Source organism: Dromiciops gliroides, chromosome 1 (assembly GCF_019393635.1).
Source record: "Dromiciops gliroides isolate mDroGli1 chromosome 1, mDroGli1.pri, whole genome shotgun sequence".
Lineage (NCBI taxonomy): Eukaryota > Metazoa > Chordata > Mammalia > Microbiotheria > Microbiotheriidae > Dromiciops > Dromiciops gliroides.
In genome coordinates, this window is record NC_057861.1 from 525,122,781 (window position 1) to 525,145,724 (window position 22,944).

Below are 22,944 nucleotides of genomic sequence, written 5' to 3' on the forward strand. Positions count from 1 at the left end.
GGGGGAGGCAATCGGGGATGAGTAACTTTCCCAAGGTCACACAGCTAATAAGTGTCAAGTGTCTGAGGTCAAATTTGAACTCAGGTCTTCCTGACTCCAGGGCCGGTGCTCTGCGCCACCTAGCTGCCCCACCATTATTTTTCTTAAATAAAGTTCAAACTCAGCCCTGGTATTCAAAACTCTTCACTATCTGTAACCTAATTTTCCAACCTCAGGTCATTTTCTCCCTCAAATGTAACCTATATTCCAGACAAACTAGTCTGGCTCTGTCCCAAGAAGTCTGAAGCTCATGTAGAAGAGGGAATGCACTCATGTAAGAAGCCTTGGAGGAAAAGGAATTTGTGTCGCTTTCAAAGCATCCTTAACCTCAGCCTCCTTTGGTATTCCTCGAAGTACCTAGGATCAGATTCCTATATTCTGTATAACATTTTGAAGAACCCCATACTTGTCGAGGGACCTTTTTGCTCCTGACTATTTGCAGTGAATCTGGATCTAGAGTGAGAGCAGACGGCCAAACTTTCCTTAGGGGCTTGGGTTTATTGGAATAACGGAAACTGCAAGCCTCTTGTATTTGCTGTGTGACTGATATGTCATAACCTCTTTAGCCCCGAGTTTCCTGCATCTCTAAAATGAGAGCTCGAGTCAGAGCATCTGCTGCGGATAGCCAAAGTTCATAGATTAGGTTCACGGGTTCAGACACCCGTGGATGAAACCCAGGAAAAGTCATACATCCTTCTCTTACTGTTGCTAATCCGCATGCGCCAACTCAGGTTGGCCGGTTTGTGAGGGCATCGCTGGACTACAGATGTTCGATGACCGTGAACCTTTAAATCGAGCAGAGACTGAAGCAGAGTAGCGCCATCTTGGGTAAGGTCAATATCTGAAAGCAGCTAGGGGAGCCCAATGCCTGAGGCAGAGCAGTGAAGCTGGAGCGCCGCCATCTTTTCTGAGGGCACCCCTCGATCATCGCTCTCCCCCGCCCCCGCCCGCAACTTCATTCTCTACACCCCCCCCCCACCTCCCACCCCCGTCACCTCCTGCCCAACTGGAAGTGGATAAAAAGCCACCAGCTTCTCACGCCATCAGTCACGGCGGTGGTCTAGTAAACACTTCCGGTCCTCTCGCTTCCTCGCTGTCTTGCGTGGGCAGAGCCAGGGCTGCCCGAGGGAGCTGAAGCCAAAAGGGGGCTACCCCCGGGCATTCTGCGCCGCGGAGGATGAGCGCGGCCGGGCCCGGGCCGGGGGCGAGGGGCCCAGTGAGCTTCGCTGACGTGGCCGTGTACTTCTCCCCGGACGAGTGGGGACGGCTGCGCCCCGCGCAGAGGGCCCTCTACAGGGACGTCATGCGGGAGACCTATGGCCACCTGGGCGCGCTGGGTGAGGGGCGCGGCCGCGCGTGGGCGGGCCGGGGGACCGGTGGGCTCCGGAGAGGCTGAGGGTAGTGGGGAGGGGACCGCCAGGATGACTGACGAGGGGTCAGATATTCCCTGGATTCTGGGGCCCTCCACCATAATCTTCCGTGTCCACTCCCCCAACTCCCCCTCCCCTCAGGATTTCCAGGTCCCAAACCGGCGCTCATCTCCTGGATGGAACAAGAAGCCTGGGAGTCAGATGCCAACTCTCCCGAGGGTGAATGGGAGAAGGCAGTAACCTGTGGAGGTGAGGGATGGGTGCAGAGTGCTGGACTTGGAATCCAGAGAGATTTAAGTTCTGACTCAGGATTATTTGGGTGACAGTGACCAAATTGTCAGCTTTAACTTGGAAACTAGTTCTTTTTCGTGGCTGATGGAGGGTGGTTTCACCAAAAGGCTTCTGTCACACAGTGGGGGAGTAGGATTAAAAAAATAAAACAATTCTTTGTTAAAAAGTATGATTCTTTGGGGGGGAGGGGGAGGGAGATAGATGATATAAAAGCAAAAGATAGCACTAGCAGAATTTATTTTTTAAAATAATCAAAATAAGTTGGAGTCTGAATTATTCTTTTTACAGCAGGAGCTAAGAACAAGGAAAATAGGAAGATGTGTGGAGATGAGGAAGGACCTGTGATCAGGAGACTGGAAGATGTTGGACAGCTCACAACTAGGGCTGGGAAACACAAGAATCAGCCAGCAAAGCTTCCCTCTGCTCCCCGGGGCCGCCCTCCCTCCAACCCCAGCCTGTGTATCAACCTTTCATCACCCAGGACTGACAAACGCCACGGCTGCAACATATGTGGGAAGCACTTTGCCTGGCGCTCCACACTGGTGGAACACATCTACACCCATACTGGTGAGAAGCCCTTTCGTTGCCCTGACTGTGGCAAGGGCTTCGGCCAGGCCTCTTCGTTGAGTAAGCATCGAGCCATCCACAGGGGAGAAAGACCTCATTGCTGCCCAGACTGTGGCCGGGCTTTTACTCAGCGCTCAGCCCTTACCACTCATCTCCGAGTCCACACTGGTGAGAAGCCCTACCAGTGTGCTGATTGTGGCCGATGCTTCAGCCAGAGCTCAGCCCTATCTCAGCACCGTCGTGTCCACACTGGTGAGACACCCTTCCCCTGTGCTGACTGTGGCCGAGCCTTTGCCCATGCCTCAGACCTACGGCGCCACCAGCGTACTCACACAGGTGAAAAGCCATTCCCTTGTCCTGACTGTGGACGCTGCTTTCGGCAGAGTTCAGAAATGGTTGCTCACAGACGAACCCACAGTGGTGAGCGGCCCTATCCCTGCCCTGAGTGTGGGAGGCGATTCAGTCAGAAGTCAGCCGTGGCCAAACATCAGTGGATCCATCGGCCTGGTGCTGGAGGCAGGAGGGGCCAATTGGCTGAGGTACCACCTGTGCAAATTACCTCTGTCCGGGGAGATTTAGATCCCCCAGTGGGATTCCAGCACTACCCAGAGATCTTCCAGGAGTGTGGGTGACTGGCTAAGGACTATGGGATGGGAGAAACCAAAGATCCAAGGATGTCCCAGAATTAGACGTAGAGTCTAAAAGGGAAGGCCCAAGGATAGTCCTAAAACCCATTGCTATTGCCTCCTCCAATGGTTTGAGAAAGCCAAAGAGTTGTACCATGGACAGAGCTGCTGTACCAATTCCCTAAGGGCCTAATGAGTAAGGATGCTTGTCTTCCCCCTCCCTTCTGGAGTTTGTTATTCAAGTTGTGTCTGACTCTTTGCCTCATGGACTTTACCACACCAATACTGTTCATGGGGTTTTCTTGGCAAAGATACTAGAGTGAGTTTCCATTTCTTTCTCTAGTGGCTTAAGGCAAACAGAAGTTAAGTGACTTGCCCAGGGTCACAGAACTAGTAAATGTCTGAAGCCAGATTTTGACTCAGGTCTTCCTGACTAGCCCAGTGCTCTATCCACTGAGCCACTTAGGTGCCTTTTCTGGAGTTTACCATGCTTCAAAGCCACATCTCTCTACTGCCCCTCTTCCAAAGGAATGGCTATCCAGTATCCCTGAATTCTCAGTTTTGAGCCTGACCTTATTCTTGGTCTTTCCCGAGTTGGTTCCTAGCAGGGAACCTACTTTCCCTTCCCCACAGCAGTTCCTGGCTGTGTTAGGGTCAGGACCTCCCTCCTTTGTATACTGTAGGACAGTGAAGGAGTTTTCCTAAGAACAGCCTCTATATCATGATGGTGTAGCTGGGGATCTAAGTCTCTTCCCTCCCCCAACCATCCTCTTCAACCAGAGTTTTGTTTTCTATATCTTTCCTCCTTACTGCAGCAGGAATGGGAAAATGTTAGAAAAGATAACATTTTAAGGTACAGATGGAAACAAGAAAAAATTCTCCCAGCCCCTATACCATCACACCCAACTGAACACTCATTGATCTGGAAAGGGTGATGGAGGAGACTGAGGTTTGGGATGACACCTGACCATTTTAAAGTTCACCTGAACTTTCTGAAGCAGGTAGAACAGAAAATGGGAGTTTAGGTGGTTGAGGGACCTGGGTACAGAGGAAAGAGAAGTGGCTTGTGTGGCCTCCAGCCTCTCACTAATCTCTTTGTGGGTAGGAAGCAGTTCTCTACCAACCCAGAGTGCTTGAGGCCCTCAACACTAGACTCTGAGAACCAAAAATGAAGCCAGTTCAGACTCATGGCAGAACACAGACCCAGAGTTCAGAATGGCTTCTCAATTGGCAAGATGAATCATTGCTCTCCAGGAACAGACATTTATCTAAAAGCCCAGTGGTGTTGCATGAGGCTACCTCCTAATGTTGAGTCCATATCTATTGGTTGGGGACCTGTTAGTGTCATATTATGGGTTTCCCCAACCTGATCCCCCTTTAACTCTCACCCCACAACTATTAGGACTGAACCCAAACTTCAGCATTAGAAACGTCCACCCAAGAAATGGGTAGCTCCTCCTTTACATTGAAAGAAGTGTCCCATGGCAATGGCTTTGAAGCATGTGAGTTTGAGAGAGATAGCCCCTAGAGGGCATTGGACTGTGGAATGATAAGGGTCTTATCCACCAAACCCAACAGAGATCTCACCAGCATGAATTTAGGCATCTAGCCAATTGGCACTGACATTCATTGTTCATGCATGAATTTCCAAAGCCCCTTTAAAAAGCCATCTGTAGTCTATCTTCTAACACCTGAGAATTGTGCAAAGAAGGGGTGAGGTTAGGGTCCCAAAGCCAATACCCACCATACCAGGCAAGGGAACCTACCCAGAGACGCTCACTTCCTTTATTTTCCCACAAAGCTCTCCATTCCCCTAGAGCTCCAAATTATACATAATGCTCCAATGGTTGGACCCCCATCTATACTTCACTATTTTCTCTGAGTGGGGCCTCTTGCCATCTCTTCTCTAGGTATGTCCTCTACTGCAAAAACAGAGCAGGGTTCACACGGAATCCCTTCTTATACTCAGGATATGTGGGGTTTCTACCTAGTATAGACACGTTTATGCAGAACAAGGACCAAGCTGACCAAACCCACAGTTGAACACCCCACTGCTACACCCTCACTGTAGACCAGTGACTGGGCCTAGAGATGAGGCCCTTCAGGTAAGGCAAATTAATTTCCTAGACTCAGTGCTTTGGTTAGACTTCTGGCCACTATGAGCACACTCTGCTGGAGGAGGGCCAAGCTTACCCCCAAAGTACTTCCCACAGTTAAGACATCTGTAGGCTCTTCTGCCTCCAATTGCAGTGGCACTGGCAGTGACAAGATTGGTTAGAAACTTCATATGCTCTAGCTATTAGGGAGGCTGCTGCCTCAAGTGGGAAAGCTGGTGATGAAACAACTAGGAAGCCTGACTTGGAAGCCTTTATCCCTCAGGACTCATGTAGGGGCTTCTGATTTGGGCTATGGCTAAAGGTCTTGTTATAGAACTGGCAGGAATATGATCATTTCTCAGTGTGGGTTCTCTTATGTATGATATATATTCTGGGAAAAGCCTTTCTGGTAGTCTGACCACATTTGGATATACTGGTAAGTGATTGGGTATGAGTTCTGTAGGAAGTTCTTACCAAAGTCAGAGTATTTATAGGGCTTCTCATATGTGGATTCTCTGGTGCTTGCTGAATGACCAAGTAGGGGTTCTGGACAAAATCCTTTCCATAAACCCTGCAGCCACCTGGATGTCTAAAGACAGAGAAGGTGCCCCTGCTTAATTTCTGAAACTATATAGACAGGGTGTCCCAGAAGTCTTAATGCAGTTTAAAGCCATTAAAGTGTCAATTAAATCATCTTTAATCTCTGTATCCTTGCCAAGTTCATCTTCTGAGGGTCAAACATATTGGAAAGCTGGAAATATTTTGATGCAACACGGTTGTAAATGTTTTGTTTGTTTGTTGTTGTTGTTGTTGTTGTTGTTGCTGTTGCTGTAAATTGTAATAGCTTAAAAGAGAACTATGACTTTTGGGACACTGTTCCCTGACCTGAGATTTTCTTTGAAAATTCCCCTCTCCCCAGGACTTTCCCACTGGGGGTTCTTCTCATTCTTATTCTCAGTCCCAATGGTAAGAAAGAGAGAATCCAGATACTAGCCATTTCAGAAACAATTTCCTAGCTTTTTCAGTGTCCCTGAAAGCAGTGGTACAGTAGTATGAGTCAGGAGACCTAGGTGTGAATCCTGATCTTACACTTAGTTTTACAAGTGTTCATGGGCAATGTTCATGGATGTGGTGTTTCCTCATATAGAAAACAGGAATAACACAACACAACCTACCTTGCAGGATTGTTATGGAAAATGCTTTGTAAACCTTTAAGCACCACTGAAACTGAAATGTGGGGCACCTAGGTGGTGAAGTGGATAAAATACTAGCCCTGGATTCAGGAGGAACTGAGTTCAAATCCGGCCTCAGACACTTGACATTTACTAGCTGGACAAGTCACTTTAACCCTCACTGCCCCCAAAAACAAAAAGAAAAAAGAAATTGAAACTGAAGGTTATTATCAGATCCTTCCCACTCATCACTTCTCAGATACATTATTGCAAATCCTCTTAAGTGGACCTCCCCTTTCTAATCTTTTCTCCCCATGGAATATTTCCAAAGCAAGAATCTAATCATGTCACAGGATCACAGATTTAGAGCTGGAAAGGACCTAGAAGGTCACCTAGTTCCACCTGTACCCCACCCCCCTTATTTTACAGATGAAATTTAGGCCCAATTAGGGGAAATAATTTGCCCAATGTCTCATGGGTACTAAGTGACAAACTGGTGATTGAACCCTGGTCCTCTGACTCCAAATTGAGTTCATTCACCATGTTGTCATTTCCTCTACTTAGAAACCTTCAGTGGCTCCCTACAGCCCCTAGCATATAATATATAAATTCCCTGCCTTGCTATTTAAAGCCCTTCACAATCTGGCACTAATGTACTTATCTAGACTTATTAGGCATTACACTCCTTCAGGGACTCTATCTCCCAATTGAACTGACTTACTTTCTCCATCTCCGGCCTCCTTGCCTTTGCCCAGGCTATCCCTGAATGCACTCCTTTCTCCCCTGCACTTCTTTTTTTTTGGCAGGGCAATGAGGGTTAAGTGACTTGCCATGGCTCACCCAGCTACTAAGTGTCAAGTGTCTGAGGCTGGATTTGAACTCAGGTCCTCCTGACTCCAGGGCCGGTGCTCTATCCACTGCACCACCTAGCTGCCCCCAAAGTATGTGAAAGAGAATCCCAAGAAGGGAAGGAGGAAATCCCCCTGATCCTCAATAAAGCTAGTGTGTCATTTGAAAATATATGGGGTTGGGGCAGCTAGGTGGTACAGTGGATAAAGCACTGGCCCTGTATTCAGGAGTACCTGAGTTCAAATCCGGCCTCAGACACTTGACATTTACTAGCTGTGTGACCCTGGGCAAGTCACTTAACCCTCATTGCCCTAGGGGAAAAAAATAAAATATATGGGGTTGCCTATCTCTGTTCTAGGTTTTAGGGAACTTAGCTAGGGCTTCTAATATATTGCTACTTATAAATTGGAGGCTATAGCACCAGTCTTCAGAATTAAGCATTTATTTTTTTTTAGCATTAAGCATTTATTAAAGCATATTAAATGTTAGTAAAGAGAGAGCACATAGCTCCAAAAGTTCAGAAGCCCTACCTTACCTAGGATAAAGAAGAGAGAACGAAGGGGAGAGAAGAAAGTGAGGGGGAGCGGAGAGGGACCCCCTTGTCCCAAGGGTTTTTATTCTCTCAGGTAGAGGTGGGTCACTGCACATTGACCCAAGCTAATTGGCTAGTAACATGCAAGTCCATTGATTGGCATGACTTGAGGGTGGTCCTTTAGGTAGTCAGGAAGGTCAATCTGCATTTCCTTTGCCATTCTCCTGAACTGGACTGGCCTTAAAATAGGTCAGGCAAGGCTCCCTCAAGTTGGGGGGCCTCTGGGACCCCCAAACCCATTATTTTCTCACACTAGCAACCTTGATCTCTGCTATTGCTGTTCCATTGTCCTGGCCACACACTCTGCATCTTCCTCAAATACTTTCATGCCTTCAGATGGACTTCCAATTTTTTGGGTGAGGAACCTATACATACCTTTGCTCTCCCACAACAAAAACTTGGTGCTGAAATCCAGGAAGATCACTTCTTTTTTTTTTTTTTTTTTTTTTGGTGAGGCAATTGGGGTTAAGTGACTTGCCCAGAGTCACACAGCTAGTAAGTGTTAAGTGTCTGAGGCCAGATTTGAACTCAGGTCTTCCTGACTCCAGGGCCGGTGCTCTATCCACAGTGCCACCTAGCTGCCCCAGGAAGATCACTTCTAATCTCTGATACCCTCCATCTGGAGGTAAGAAAGAACTCCCTAGTCGCTACTTCCCTGGGGTCCTTGTCTAGCAGCCGGCTTTAGTTAAGAGCAGGATAGAATGCCTGTGCCTCTGGCTCAGGCGGTATCTGTTTGGCAGGCTTTATACAAACAGAGGATGCCCTGTTTTGAGTCTCACCTGTATGGGCACTGAGTCTGTCGGGTTGCTGTGTTGGGTTGCTGTCGTATCCCTGTGTACTTGACACAGGTGGAAGTAGTGGGGATGGGACAGGGATCTGTTCCCCAAACTTCACATTTGAGATGAAATGCGGATGATCTTTTATTGCACTGTTGCCTGGCCTTGGTATACCCTTGGGGACCAGGAGGTGTGGCCAGTAAATGGGACCCTAAATTCTAACACTATCCTACAATTGGATCTCTTCTGCCCTAGAGAGGGCAAGTGGACAGAAATACCTTATGTTCTGGCTTTTATGGCCCTGGCACAAGGACCCAAAGCTTAGCGAGCAGCATACAATATGTCTGGTTAAGAATCTAGCCTCCCCTCCACCTCCTAAACCCATTGAAAATCCGGAGTGATCTTCTGGATAAACCTCTCCTCACTCCAGTCCCAACCTCTGGCTCTACCTTGGTTTTGACCCCTCCCCAATCTCCCCCTCTACTTTGGTCCTGCCTCCTCATTCTCCTCTGGTCCTCAGCACCTCTGAGGTTTTTGGAACTCCCAAATCCCTCCTCCCAGTCCCTGCCCGCCCTAAGTCCTCCCTTTTGCCCACATCACCATCTCAGTCTCCTACCTTATACCTTTCCATGCCAACAATTCCTGACCCCCTTTCCTCTTGCTCTCAGTCCACTGCATACCAGGAATGGCTTATCATATGGGCCCCTCAGCAACTGGTTTACCCCGAGGGAAGTGGCTACCGGGTTGGGCTGGTACGAGTTCATGTCCCTTTTTCCTTGTCAGATTTGTGACAGATCAAAGAGAAATTAGGTAGATATTTTGGGGACCCCACCAAATTTATCGAAGGGTTTAAATCCATTACCCTGCAATCTGACCTGGCATGGGGTGATGTGGACATCATCCCGTGTAAGTGCTGTACAATGGATGAGAAGTGGAGAATTTGGGATTTGGCCCAGCAGAAGGGAAGAGAGCTAGCAGCCAGGTACCCAGATCTCACTTCTGGTGCTACTGCAGTCCTAACATCTGACCTTGGGTGGGATTACCAGAGGGACAGGGACAAGAAAAGGAATGTGCTGGGACATTTAGTTGGGGGAATGGGGAAGGGGGAAAGGAATAGAGAAGCATGTAAACTATGGAAAGCTGAAGGAGGTTACCCAAGGCTTTGGGGGAACCCTATGTTCCACAGCGGCCTCGTGGAAGTTGTGAGAGAGGACGACGGTCTGGAACCTAAGCCTCCGGAGGGAGGCTCCCTTTTTTTTTTTTTTTTTTTTTGGTGAGGCAATTAGGGTTAAGTGACTTGCCCAGGGTCACACAGCCAGTAAGTGTTAAGTGTCTGAGGTCGAATTTGAACTCAGGTACTCCTCCTGAATCCAGGGCCGGTGCTCTATCCACGGGAGGCTCCCTTCTTAACACGCCTTTCATTGGTCAGTAGGCTCCACTGGGCCCAGGCCAGCAAGATCTGAGTTCAAACCGGGACTCGGGCACTGTGTGGGCAAGTCACTTAACCTCTATTTGCCTCTGTTCCTCATCTGTAAAATGGGGTCACATTGAAGAAGGAAATGGCAACCCACTCCAGTATCTTTGCCGAGAAAACTACCCATGGGGTCACGGAGAGTCGGACACGACTGAAGGAACGAACAACAAAACCGAGTGTCCTGCTCTCCCTTCCCCAATACACTCACCTCTCCGCGTCCCATTTCCCCCTAAGATCATTTACCCCTTTGGCAACGAATGTCGGAGAGAGGGAAAAAGAAACTGAGTACCTAGGAGTCCTGAGATTTCAATCAAGCTGGGGGTAGGCGGGAGGGGAGGCAAGGGGGGATCGGGAGGGTGTATGGACGAGACAGGAAGCGGAAGGAAGCGCTCGGTCCTCCCTGTCTAGGTCCTCTCTAGAATTTCCTGGCTATAGAAGGTGGAAAGCGTTAACCCCTTAGCATCTGGAATCCGTGGGCATCCTAAGAAGGGTATCGAGGTGTGGGTGAGTGGGAGTGGGGAATGTGGGGGGAGGCGGAACTTGGAGAGCTCAGAGGAAAGGGGTGGTCGGGGGTGGCTTTCCCTTCCGTTGTCAGGGAGAACAGGCGGAAAGGGTGGGGACCACTTAAGGGATGCGAAGGACCGCAGGAGGTCTGTGCGCCGGAGCTGGAAGACCCTGCCCCGCGAGCGCCTTCGGGCCAATCAGGCTCCGCGGGAGGCTCCAGGAGCTTGGGAGCTACAGTTAACGCCCCCACGAGCAGGGGGGCGGTGGGGAGGAAAAGGGGCGGGAAAAGAACATAAATGGGCGGGGCAACAGCGCCATGTGACCAATCGCTGGCCCCCTTCGGATTAAAGAAGGTGGAGCCTCCAGGCCATCCTGCTCGCTCCGCCCCGGCGGCGGAGCCGTCTCCTTGGCAACGATCCTAGACCCGAGGGAGGGGCAGGCTGGAAGAGGGGTGGGAATTAGGGCTGGAGAATAGGTCTGTGAGAGAAGGGATGAGCAAGAGGCGGGGTGGGGGGGCCCGGGTGAGTCTGGGGGGCCTGGGTCTGAGTTTTGCTCACTAGCGGGGGCGGCATGAAGGGGCTCTCCCCTTGGCAGCAGGAGGGCTTCGCTGACGGTCACGCTGCTCCCGAGCCCCGTTGTAAGGCCGGGGAAGGCGCGTCGCAGAGATCCCGCCGTCCCCGTGTCAGAGGAAAGGGGCGGCGGCGGAGGTTGATCGCTGAGCCAGAGCCAGGGCTCGAGCCTGTAGGGCCGGCCGCTCCCCGCCTCGCGGTCCCCAGAGTCTGGGGTTGCTGCTCCGGAGCTCCGGAGCACGCTTGCACGAGTCGAGCGGCCAGCAGCCGGACGGACAGACGGCCTGTCTAGGCTCTGGGACCGAGCGTCCAGGCCATTATCCTTACCCCTCGCAGCTTCAGCACCCGCTCAGGCTCGCACCCCGGGGCTATCGGCCCTGCACAGGGTTAATGCCACCGAGTCGCACCTCCGTGGAATCCTAGAGCGGCAGCAGCGCCAGCATAGCGGGGAGCTGGCCGCTCACGGACACTTCCTGTGCAGGGGGGCGGGGGGGGGGGACGGAGGGGGCTGGGCAGCCGCAGCCCAGCAAGGGGCTGGGGAACCGGGCCACCGACACTTGGGTCCTAGGAAGGGTGTCTAGGGGCCAGAGGGCCGTCGATCCTCGGGTTCAGGCCGCCTAGATTCTGAGAGGGGACGGGGGTCGCGGGAGGAAAGTGGGAAAGAGTGAACTGGAGGAAGGAGGGAGGAGGGAGGAGGGGGGAGGGGAGGGGGCGGGGCTCCGGGGAGGGAGAGCTGGAGGCCTGGGGTCAAGACATCTGGATTCTGGGAAGGGGAGCAGGGCCCCACAGGCGCGCGCACACGCACGCGCTCCCGCGCGTCCCCCGGGCTGCGGGGAGCCCGATGCTCAGGTGACTCCTCCTGGACCGCGGGGCTCCCGGGCCCACGCCGAGAGGGAGCTTAGACTTGTAGGGCTAGAGAGGGAAAATCACTCTTGTTCTTCCCCAGAGGCTTCCCTCAGCTCCTGATTTCTAAAATGGAGCGAGAGGCCAGGCCGTGGGGCCTAGATCCCCAGAGTCCCGAGGAGACGGAGAGCCCGAGAGGCACCCCCACAGGTGAGAGGCACTGGGGCCCGATCCTGCCCATTGTACGGGGAGGGGATACTTGGAATTGGAGAAGACATGCAATGTTGGAAGGGTGGGAGGGGACTGAGGACCGAGATGCAGAACACCTGGGATGGAAATTGGAGTAGAGGATATTTAACAGATGAAGGAAGTTGAGTTTCTGACTTTACTCTTCTTTCCACAGGCAGTGAGTGTGGCAGAGCCAAGAGTGTGAGTGAGAATGAGGAAGAGGTTCCTCAGCAAGAAGACTCTGAGAATGAAGATGTTGAAGAGATACCCTTTGGAGTTGAACCTCAGAGTCCAGGTTTTGATGAAATTCCTGAGATGCCCCTGAGCCCTGAGGAAAAGGATCCTCTTGATCTGTCCCTGGACTCCTACACTGAAGGGTATGAACATCAAGCCCCTAGGGACCTGCCCCTGGGGACCACCTTTGAGGTGCCCTCAGGGACCCTGCTCACTGACCCCCGATTTGAGATTCTTCAGGAGAACCCTCTCAACCTCACCCAGGCCATCCACGGCCAATCTCGGCGTGGTGGGGGCCCTCGAGGTCAAGGTAGGCAGCCCCCTCGACCCAATATCTGTGGTATCTGTGGGAAGAGCTTTGGGAGGGGCTCCACACTGATTCAACACCAGCGCATCCACACGGGAGAGAAACCTTACAAGTGTGAAGTATGTGGCAAAGCCTTCTCACAAAGCTCTGATCTCATCAAGCATCAGCGCACACATACAGGTGAACGACCATACAAGTGTCCCCGTTGTGGCAAGGCCTTTGCTGACAGCTCCTACCTGCTCCGCCACCAGCGGACCCACACAGGCCAGAAGCCCTACAAGTGCCCACATTGTGGCAAGGCCTTTGGCGACAGCTCCTACCTCCTGCGCCACCAGCGCACCCATAGCCATGAGCGACCCTACAGTTGCCCGGATTGTGGCAAGTGCTACAGCCAGAACTCATCCCTTCGAAGCCACCAGCGTGTCCACACAGGCCAGAGGCCCTACAGCTGTGGCATATGTGGCAAGTCCTTCTCACAGCGCTCAGCCCTCACCCCTCATGCCCGAAGCCACACCCGAGAGAAGCCCTTCAAGTGCCCTGAGTGCGGAAAACGCTTTGGCCAGAGCTCTGTGCTTGCCATTCATGCCCGCACCCACCTACCTGGCCGCACCTACAGCTGCCCTGACTGTGGGAAAACCTTTAATCGATCATCCACACTGATTCAGCACCAGCGCTCCCATACAGGTGAACGGCCCTATAAGTGTGCTATCTGTGGAAAGGGCTTTTGCCGCTCCTCCACTCTCCTTCAGCACCACCGTGTCCATAGTGGTGAACGGCCCTACAAGTGTGATGACTGTGGCAAGGCCTTCTCACAGAGCTCCGACCTCATTCGCCACCAACGGACGCATGCAGCTGGGCGGCGCTGACCATGGAACCCCAGGAAGCAGGAAGAGGGTCACATTGGGAGGGGGTGGGAATAAGCAGCCTAGAGACATAGGTAGAGTTTTTTTTGGGGGGAGGGGAAAGGGAGAAGGGTTAGGGTCAGATACTTGGTTTCAGAGAAGGAAATTGAACATAAAACCTCCCTTAAAAGCTGGGGTAAGAAAAACAAACCTCTATGCTCTAGGAGAGGGGTCTAGGAAAGATGAATTGAGTATTCTGGCTTTTTCTGGGAAAATATCCCAGAAAAAGTTTTTAAATAAGGGGCAGGAGCCAACAGCCAAGAGCAGGCCTTCCCTGTGCCCTCTGAAAGTCTTTGGGAGAAACAGAGGAGAAGAATAGGCAGAATGCTGACTGCCTATGCACCAGTGCCATCTGCTGGACTCCCAGAGATGGCGAGTTGCTAGCTGTAGGGGGATAGCTCGCTAGGTGGATAGATAGAGTGGGAATTAGCTTAGTTGGGGAGCTCCCAGGCCCACTAGGAGTCAGGGAGAGGGTGGGACTGAGAATTGGGGTGGGGATCCGAGTATCTGGATTGGGCCTGGCCCCAGCATTCAATCTGGGGTCTCCTCTGCCCCATCCTGCTGCATCATCACTGATTCAATAAAAACCTCATTATGGAAATAGAGTGCCTCAGCCTCATACATCCATCTGGGGTTGGGGCTTTTGTTAATCAGTCATTTCTGTCATGTTGGACTCTTCGTGACCTCGTGGGCTTTTCTTGGCAAAGATATTAGAGTGGTTTGTCATTTCCTTTTTACAGATGAGGAACTGAGGTAACATGATTAAGTACATGTCTGAGGTCCGATCTGAACTTGGAACTTTCTTACTCTAAGCAAGCTACTCTATCCACTGCACCACCTAGCTGCCCCGGGTTGTGGCTAAGCTATCACTATCAATTCCCGATCCTGATCAGCCCATTCCAGGTTGAACCCAAACTGTTTGGAGACCAGAGAAGAGACACTAATACATGCTTATTCCACCCTAGCCAAAATGGGAATTGCCAAGTATGGGAAAAATCACTTAAGGGAAGTGTAGCCTAGTGGCTTCTCATTCCAGCTCCAGTCTAGGATCAAAGTCCCTGATGGCTGAGGCCAATGGGAATCTCTGCTCCGGGGGAGGAAGGCAAGGTGAAGAGGTCAGATTGCCTGAGGCCCTCGGGCTGGAGAAGGGTTGGCTTTGTTTTGTTTTCAAAGGTTTCCATTAGAAACACTTGGTAGAGCCCTCTGGCTGAGTCTGCCCTGGTTCCCCTCATATATCCCTACTCTCTTTAGCATTTTGGTCTTCAGTTTTCCAGAACTGAGCCACTGACTGGCTGCAATATGGCTTTTGTTGTTGAGTTGTTTCAGTCGTGTCCAGCTCTCTGTGATCCCATTTGGGGTTTTCTTGGCAAAGACAATGGAGTGGTTTGCTGTTTCCTTTTCCAGCTCATTTTGCAGGAAAAGAAACTGAGGGTTAAGTGACTTTGCCCAGGGTAACACAGCTATTATGTACCTGAGTCTGAATTTGAACTCGGGTCCTTCTGACTTCAGACCCAGCACTCTCACCACCTAGCCACCTCTACAACATGGCCTAAGGGAATGAAAATTTGATAGGGTGTTGGGGGGGAGAGCAACATTGGCCAGGAGAACAGGACCAAGGAGAGAGCTCTAACCGGAAGTGGATAAGTACTATGATGTGTAGAGAACCACAAGGTAGTATTTTCATTCTGATTCACATGTATTTACCTATTTTTCTTTTCAAGTTGGGCTTCTTGTCTGGCACCACCAACCTGGTGAGAGAGCATTGTCACCCAAGTTCTAGTGTGACCCAGCCCAACCCAACCCCTTTTCCTTAACCCTTTAATGGTGCAGACCATTGATTTCTTAGCTCTGTGCTGGGAAATCCTTGCTTTCAGGTATCATTTGCTCTCCAAGTCAAGTACCTCCCCAAAGGAATGATGGAACGATGGGAACACATTCATCTGTCTTCTCCTAAGTCAACTCAAGTGATACCCTGCTTATACCCCTAGCTCTATAAGGTAGATAGCCACATACCACTGGTAGTTTAAATCCCCATCTCTGCAATTCCTTTTTCTTTCAGTAGCAAAAACATTATTTCCTAGCCAGTAAGGTGAGCCTGGAGGAAGGAAGCCACGGGCACAACCCCACTCCTGTAGAGAAACCCAGCTGTCCCCTTGTATAATAGGAAGTTATAGAATCCTATAATAGTAGTTGTTTGTCCTTCATTTTGGAAGAGAACCAATTACATCACAGGTCTAAAGTCGGGTGACAGGACAAGAGTCAAAATGACTGGCAATGGCTCAGGATGTAGTGGATGGCACCTTCTATGCCTGACCAAGCACCTTCGCGGCCATTGGAACAAATTGTTCTCACCCATTCTGTCAGGGAAAGTTCTCAATTCTTGGGGTATACATCTCCCTAACTCACTGAGGGGTTTGAGGCCTGTCTGTTACCCTCAACCTAGCTTAGCCTGTCTGGAAGCTGTACGTGCTACTACAGCTTCTTGGAGTCACAGCTGAGAGTTGAATGAGCAGCCCTGAAAAGTACTCAGCAAGCCATCACACCAAAGGTCCCTGACTGCCCCATACACCTATAGTATTTGTTGAATCAAGGAATGGATGTCCCAAACTCTGTATCCACTCTGACCACCAGAGGGAGCCCAGAGGCAACTCTTGCCCCAACAACCATCCCTGCTAGCTCAATGAGATCTGACCTTTGACAAGAGGACAGAGGCTGATGAAGAATTTCAGGCTAATGCCCTCATACCACATCCCTTCATTTCTTTCAGTCTGTCCTATTCCCTCAGATATAATGGATGGACCTTAGAATTGTAGCAAATATACCTTTAGTTCCAGACTACCTGGTTAAGTCATGAATCTCCAAGGTAATGGCCTCTTATTTGTCCAAAATGTTCAGAGATGCTTTCTCCGAGCAGGAAAGGATGGTCCCCAAACTAGGCAGAAGCCTTTGTACCACCATCCTGATTCCCAAGCCTCTTTTCAAATTCGTTGCATCTCTATTACAGAATCACCAAATCTCTAAGCTACAAGGGGCTTCAAAGGTCATCTCGTCCAAATGGAATCTACATAAGAATCTCTTTAACAACATGCTGACAAGGGTTCAGCTCCACAGTGATGAGAAACAATCACCTTACTGAAGTAGACCATTCCTCTTTTAGGCAGTTCTGTTAGAACACTTTCCCTTCTATTGAGCCTAAATCTGACTCTGTACCTTCTATCCATTACTCCTAGTTCTGCTCTGTGGGTGAGTCCTAAACAAAGCAAGTTTAACCCATCTTCCATATGAAAAAGACAGTCATCAAGTTCCCCTAATTTTCCCTCATTCAAGCTAAATACCCCTAGTGTGAGTTGGCCCAGACACATGCACAGGCTACATATATTTCCTGCTATTGCATAATCCCTGGTAAAAATGCTTGTCACTGCATGTGTTTCCTCCCTGGTTTGTGGCACGGCAACCTGTAGAAGAGTGGACATCTATGTTAATGGGGAAATCTTTTCTTTTTCTTTTTTTTTTTTTTGCGGAGCAGTAGGGGTTAAGTGACTTGCCCAAGGTCACACAGCTAGTAAGTGTCAAGTGTCTGAGGCCGGATTTGAACTCAGGAACTCCTGAATCCAGGGTCGGTGCTTTATCCACTGCACCACCTAGCCGCCCCCGGGGAAATCTTTTTTGTTATCATCTTCTAATGCTATTTAATGAAATCTCTTTTTCTTTGTCCTCTGGTTAGCTTATAAAAGAAACACATCAATGCAGGGTTTGACAAATAAGACTGACCTAAACACAAAATATATCTCAAATCTGGTGTAGGCTTGGGGTGGGGGGGAAGTTCAGCAAAGGGAACGTATTAGTGGTCTTTTTTTGGCTTCCATACAATACTGCTTACTCATCTTAGATTTGTAGTAAATATTTTTTGAATTGTAGTTTATTAAAAAACCCAAGTCTCTTTCACAGAAATTATTGTCTAGTTATGCCTCCACTACTGTATCCATGTAGTTCCCAGTTAACAAAGTAACAACATGTATGATTTTAGTTTGGGAACAGTCCCCTTGAAGGAAGGTATTGTTATATCCATTTCAGATGAGGATAAGGAGGCTCAGAGAGGTTCAGTGATTTGCCCGAGACAATACAGCAAGTTAGTGGCAGAGTGAGAAGTAGATCACATATCCCTTAATTTCCAACCCAGGCTTTTACCCATTGTCACACTAACTTTCTGAAGGATCATAGACATGGGGATGTGTCTCTCTGAGATACAGGAGCCACTGACATAGTGTGATGTGGGAAATAACTGGAAACATCTTTCTTACCCTCTGCCTCTCCCATTGTTGAGAAGCATCTTCTGAATCCTTGGAGACAAGATGAAGATCAGAGAAGGAAAAAAACATGTCATTTGCTATCTTTCTACCTCAGTCTCCTCATCTGTGGAATGAGAAGATTATAGATAAACTCCAGGTTTCATACTAGATTTCACAGATGATCTACCAGTGTATGATTCCAAGTACAAACATGTCAGCCTTTAAGGCTCGCTGTAATCTGTTCCCAACCTCTCCAGTCTTATCTCCTGCTGCTGCCAATGTTCCCACTATGAAGAGCTTTTGCTCACACTGATCCAACCATTCCTGTTTTTCTGTTGGAATTTTTTTTTTTTTTTTGGTGGGGCAACGAGGGTTAAGTGACTTGCCCAGGAGGTCTTGAAGAAGGATGTGAAGGCAGAGTGAGGAAGGAGAGGAATTGGATGAAACAGGAAATGGATTAATAATGTATTAATTAAATTCAGTTCTATCAGGGCTGGGGAAGAGGGTCTGGGGGTCAGGAGCCATGTTTTTTAGGATTCTTTCACCATACCCAAGATACATATGAGTGTTTGCTTCCCACTGTCCTTTCTGGTCATCACAGCTAAAAGGGATGAACTATGGTATGAATAACAACAGCTCCTTGAAGGCAGGGATATTTATTTATTATTTTTTATTGTAGTTTTTAAATCATAAATGTATTTTATTATTATTTTTATATTTTGGTAGGGCAATGAGGGTTAAGTGACTTGTCCAGGGTTACACAGCTAGTAAGTGTCAAGTGTCTGAGGTCAGATTTGAGCTCAGATCCTCCTGAATCCAGGGCTGGTGCTTTATCCACTGCACCACCTAGCTGCCGCCTGGATTTTATTATTTTCCAGTTATATGTAAGGATAGTTTTCGACATTTGTTTTCATAAGATTTTTAGTTCCAAATTTTTCTCCCTCTCTCCCTTCCCTCCCCAAGACAGAAAGCAATCTGATATAGGTTATATATGTACAATCACATTAAGCATATTTTTGCATTAGTCATGTTGTAAAAGAAGAATCAGAAAATAAGGGAAAACCTCAAAAAAGAAAAACAATTAAAAAGTAGAAACAGTATGGTTCAATCAGAACCCACAGTTCTTTTTTCTGGTCAGGCAAGACTCCTTCGAGTGGGGGCCCCCAAAAACCCCATTATTTTCTCACAAACTCCCCTGTGCTTGGTTAAGAAACATGGCTTCCTTAAATGAAGCAATAATATTAAAATACTTTACAAAGGGCTCTCAACCATGAGACCCATGATGATTAACAATGTGAGGGGGAATAAAAGGGAGAGAAAAGACATTTGAGCTATGCATTGACAAAAACTAAAGGGGGCAGTCCCCTTTAGGAGGTAGATATTACAAACAGTGTATGCAATAGGAAAAGGAAAACAAAAAGGAAAATGTCCATTTAAGTCTTTGGAAGTCTTATCTCAGATGATTCTTGGGGTGTCATCTGGATGCAGCTCTGGATTCTGGGCATGGTCTCAGGTGTGGTTGCAGAGAAGTCTCTCAGGTGTCTTCAGATGCTGATGCTAAGCTTAACTGGAAAGTCGACTACAAAATTAGTCTTTTTTTTTTTTTTTTTGGTGAGGCAATTGGGGTTAAGTGACTTGCCCAGGGTCACACAGCTAATAAGTGTTAATTGTCTGAGGCCGGATTTGAACTCAGGTCCTCCTGAATCCAGAGCTGGTGCTCTATCTACTGTGCCACCTAGCTGCCCCACAAAATTAATCTTAACACAACTTCAAACAAGTTTGTCAATAACCATATCAAACAATGAGAGTTCTAAAAAAATATGTCTAAGCAAATTCAGAACCTTTTAGAGATTTTACAATTATGCATTGTCCAGTTGTTACATATGAAACAGATATAATAAAAACAAAAATTAAAGCACATTTTAAGAAACTTAATATTACTGTAAATCCCCCTATGGAGAATAAATTGAGAAGATGTAACTTCATTACCCCCATGGTGGGAGGAGCAGGAGGTGGGGTCAGGGGATGTGGGGTCTCAGCCACCTGGAGAGACACTGGAGTGGGTGGGGCCACTGCTTCCTTGTATGCAGCTCTGGAGTTTAAACATGGCAGCTTAGCTGGTGGGCGGGGACCACAGGGGGACCTGGGAGAAGTGTTCTAGCCTGAGAAGCAGGCTAGGCCTGGGCTCCCTTGTCTCCCGCAGTCACAGTGGTCTGAGCCAGGGGGGCAGAGGCTTCTGGAAGAGGCTAGGTTATTGCCTCCAGGCATGCAAAAGAAAGGCATAGGCTGGGAGCTGCAGGTGGGAAAACAACTCTGCATAAAGTAGGATGGCTAGAGTGAGAATCTGAGAATGTGAGGGAAAAGAAAAGTCACTTTGAGAAGCCTGAGAACAGAGGAGTTTGTAAAAGGAGCAGGTGAGGCAGTTTTCAGAGGCGAGTGCCCACATGGCAAGGCAGGAGTGGGGGAGAAGGCACAAGAAACTGGCGTCTCCCCCCACGTGCTCTCCTGGCTCAATCCAAACCAGAGTTCCCAATAAATTAAATCTTTGGGGGATATGTGGTGTAGGATTATTTGCAAATCTCTCAATGTTTGGAAATCAAATGATCTGTACTCTGGCCACAATGGTTATAAGTTAGAATAATTTTTTTTTAAAGTTAGAATAATTCTTATGCCACCTGAAATAGTTTTCATTCCTGGCTTCACTTTCAGTTTATCCTCATCCCAATCCATGAGGAGCTTTCCTAAAGGAGACTCCTGAGCAATATAGGAGGATTTGGTATGTTTAATCCCCATAATGTAATTCAAAATTTACCTTACTAAATGAAAAACAGACATAGGAAACCCTAACAGGGTCTTATTATAAACTAAGCCTAAAATTGTCTCAAAAACTTTTCCTCATATCTCCCTGTTTGCCTGCTCAAGTTTGAGAAAGGAAAAGTATAGATTAGAAGCAGGTAGAAGAAAAAAAAATTTGAAAATTTAAAGGGACAGACACATAAAATCAGCAAAAATAGGCGAGACATACAAGGCCCTATGACAAGGTGATGGTCATGCTAATACTAGATCTCAGGATTCCTAATTACTACCCTTGGACTTTTTCTGACTTTGGGGCCCCAGGATCAGGACTCAGGATCCCTAGGGTATTCCCTGACAGCTCAGGTTTCAGTCTGCACATCCTTCTCCTCCTCCTCCTCCTTCCTCTGGGGAAAGGAGCTCTGTACAGCTTGGGTCAGCAGCAGCAGCAGAGGGACTGGAGGCCTCATCTGTGATTCCATCCTGGACTGCACCATTAGCTTCCATCTTCTCTTTAAGGCCCCTTTTGAAGAAGCCAATCTGCCCATGAGAAGAGAAAAGAGAATGTGATGTTCCCCCAAACCAACACTGATCCTTCCATCCCTCTGCTCATGCCCTCTTCCTACACCCAGAGGATCCTCAATAGTTTTTTGTGTGTGGGGGTGGGGGGTGTTTTGGTGAGGCAATTGGGGTTAAGTGACTTGCCCAAGGTCACACAGCTAGTAAGTGTCAAGTGTTTGAGGCCAGATTTGAACTCAGGTCCTCCTGACTCCAGGGCTGGTGCTCTATCCACTGTGCCACCTAGCTGCCCCCTCAATAGTTTTTTTTAATTGCCAATCCTTTTATCCCCATTCAGAGTGAGAACCTCTTCCTTTTCTCTTTTTATTTTATTATTTTTTTTTGTGGGGCAATGACAATTAAGTGACTTGCCCAGGGTCACACAGCTAGTAAATGTTAAGTGTCTGAGGCCAGATTTGAACTCAGGTCCTCCTGAATCCAGGGCCAGTGTTCTATCCACTGTACCACCTAGCTGCCCCTCCTTTTCTCTTTGTATCCCCAGCACTTAGCCTAGAATTTTGCACATAGAAGGATTTAATACATGCTTTTCCATTCCTTCATTCATTACCTTTGCTTATAATTCACCTCCTTCAGGAAGCCTTCCCTGACACACTCCATTCAACTCACTCACTTGGGATCCCTGAATCTTTGTTTATCTTGTGTATACAACACAGCTCTGCCCCCCCCCCAAAAAAAAGCAGGGCCACTTCTTTCCAGTTTCCCCACAGTGGCTAGTACTGAATAGGAAGGTCACAGAACTCAGAATCAGGACATCTGTGTTCAAATCCTAGCTCAGCTATTTATTGGCTCTGTGAGTTGGAGCAATGTTTCATATTAATTTCACTGATTCCAGAAAATGTGGATAGAAGCATTTGAAGGACTGAATTTGGGGCACCAGGGCCACAGCCCTACTATGGTGAGAAGTCTAGTTTTGAAAGGAACTGACTCCTGAAAGGAAGCTAATATTGTATTTGCAAAAATAATAATAAAATCAACTGAGAAAATGAATAATTTAGGAAAGGAGATTGACATCTTGCAGGAATATTTCATTTCGAAGGGGATCAGTAACAGCAATAGCTTTGTGGTCACTGTATTTCTCAGTGACTCCACAGTAGGCAGAAGACCAGCCTAGCCCTGGGGCTTGGGGATAGGAGTCAGTGTATGCACTGAATGTGAGCATCGAGGGATGGTGGGGTACATCTCCCCTACCTGCTGCTTCCCTGAGTCACTGCCCAGTAGGCAATGCATGAAAGGGGTCCAAGGCACTCACCTTGTGCCAAAAGCAGGCTTGCCTGAATGTCCTGTCCAAAGGGTTGTGTCTTCTAATTTTGAGATGATGGGGGAAATTTAAATTGTGGGTGATAGTTTTGTTTTTCCCTATTCCCTCCTCCCATCAATTTTGTAAGGATGAAGGATATCTTTTGGGGGGTGGGGCGGGGCAATGAGGGTTAAGTGACTTGCCCAGAGTCATACAGCTAGTAAATGGCAAGTGTCTGAGGTCACATTTGAACTCAGGTCCTCCTGAATCCAGGGGCAGTGCTTTATCCACTGTACCACCTAGCTGCCCCAAGGATATCATCTTAATTGAGTGAATGACTATGAAAGAATCCCACTCATCTCCCTGACTTTGCCCTAGACACACACCCTAACAAGGGGCTTCCTAACTGGCTGAGAGAACCTAGACTTCAGAATACAACAGTGAGTTCTACCTAGAGCAGAGGTGTCATATAGTAACAGTAACTCTTTTCAGTAGACCAGAACAAGATTAAAATGTAATTGTGATATACTTAACAAAATAAATAAAAATACAATAAAACATAAATAGTTACATTTTATAATGAAGTCAATAGAGAGCTAGCAGGAAT

The 22,944-nt window shown here is 48.3% G+C and overlaps 2 protein-coding genes across 2 annotated transcripts in view; one reads left to right on the forward strand and one right to left on the reverse strand.

Annotated features, from left to right (window-relative positions):
• Positions 1 to 1,011: 1,011 nt before the first annotated feature.
• Positions 1,012 to 14,021, forward strand: ZNF768 (zinc finger protein 768). The gene is made up of 10 exons (XM_043998213.1): positions 1,012 to 1,376; positions 1,551 to 1,658; positions 1,989 to 2,895; positions 4,965 to 4,998; positions 9,047 to 9,130; positions 10,288 to 10,619; positions 10,917 to 11,207; positions 11,311 to 11,500; positions 11,828 to 11,978; positions 12,172 to 14,021. Exons 1-10 carry the CDS (start codon positions 1,217 to 1,219, stop codon positions 13,401 to 13,403), a joined length of 3,489 nt encoding a protein of 1,162 aa, XP_043854148.1. The 5' UTR covers positions 1,012 to 1,216; the 3' UTR covers positions 13,404 to 14,021.
• A 4,720-nt stretch (positions 14,022 to 18,741) lies between these two features.
• ITGAL (integrin subunit alpha L) overlaps positions 18,742 to 22,944 on the reverse strand; it is a 42,230-nt gene continuing 38,027 nt past the window's right edge. The window contains exon 31 of the mRNA XM_043979369.1: positions 18,742 to 21,061. Within this exon, the coding sequence (XP_043835304.1) occupies positions 20,891 to 21,061 (171 nt within the window). The 3' untranslated portion in view covers positions 18,742 to 20,890. The remainder of the gene's footprint in view (positions 21,062 to 22,944) is intronic.

Bases quoted from the DNA above. Each gene is read 5' to 3' on its own strand.
- ZNF768 (XM_043998213.1), top strand. From the start codon at position 1,217: ATGAGCGCGGCCGGGCCCGGGCCGGGGGCGAGGGGCCCAGTGAGCTTC. The intron at 2,896-4,964 runs GTGACTGGCTAA...CCCTCACTGTAG, and splicing joins GAGATCTTCCAGGAGTGTGG to ACCAGTGACTGGGCCTAGAG. The intron at 10,620-10,916 runs GTGGGGAGGAAA...TTTGCTCACTAG, and splicing joins CCCCCACGAGCAGGGGGGCG to CGGGGGCGGCATGAAGGGGC.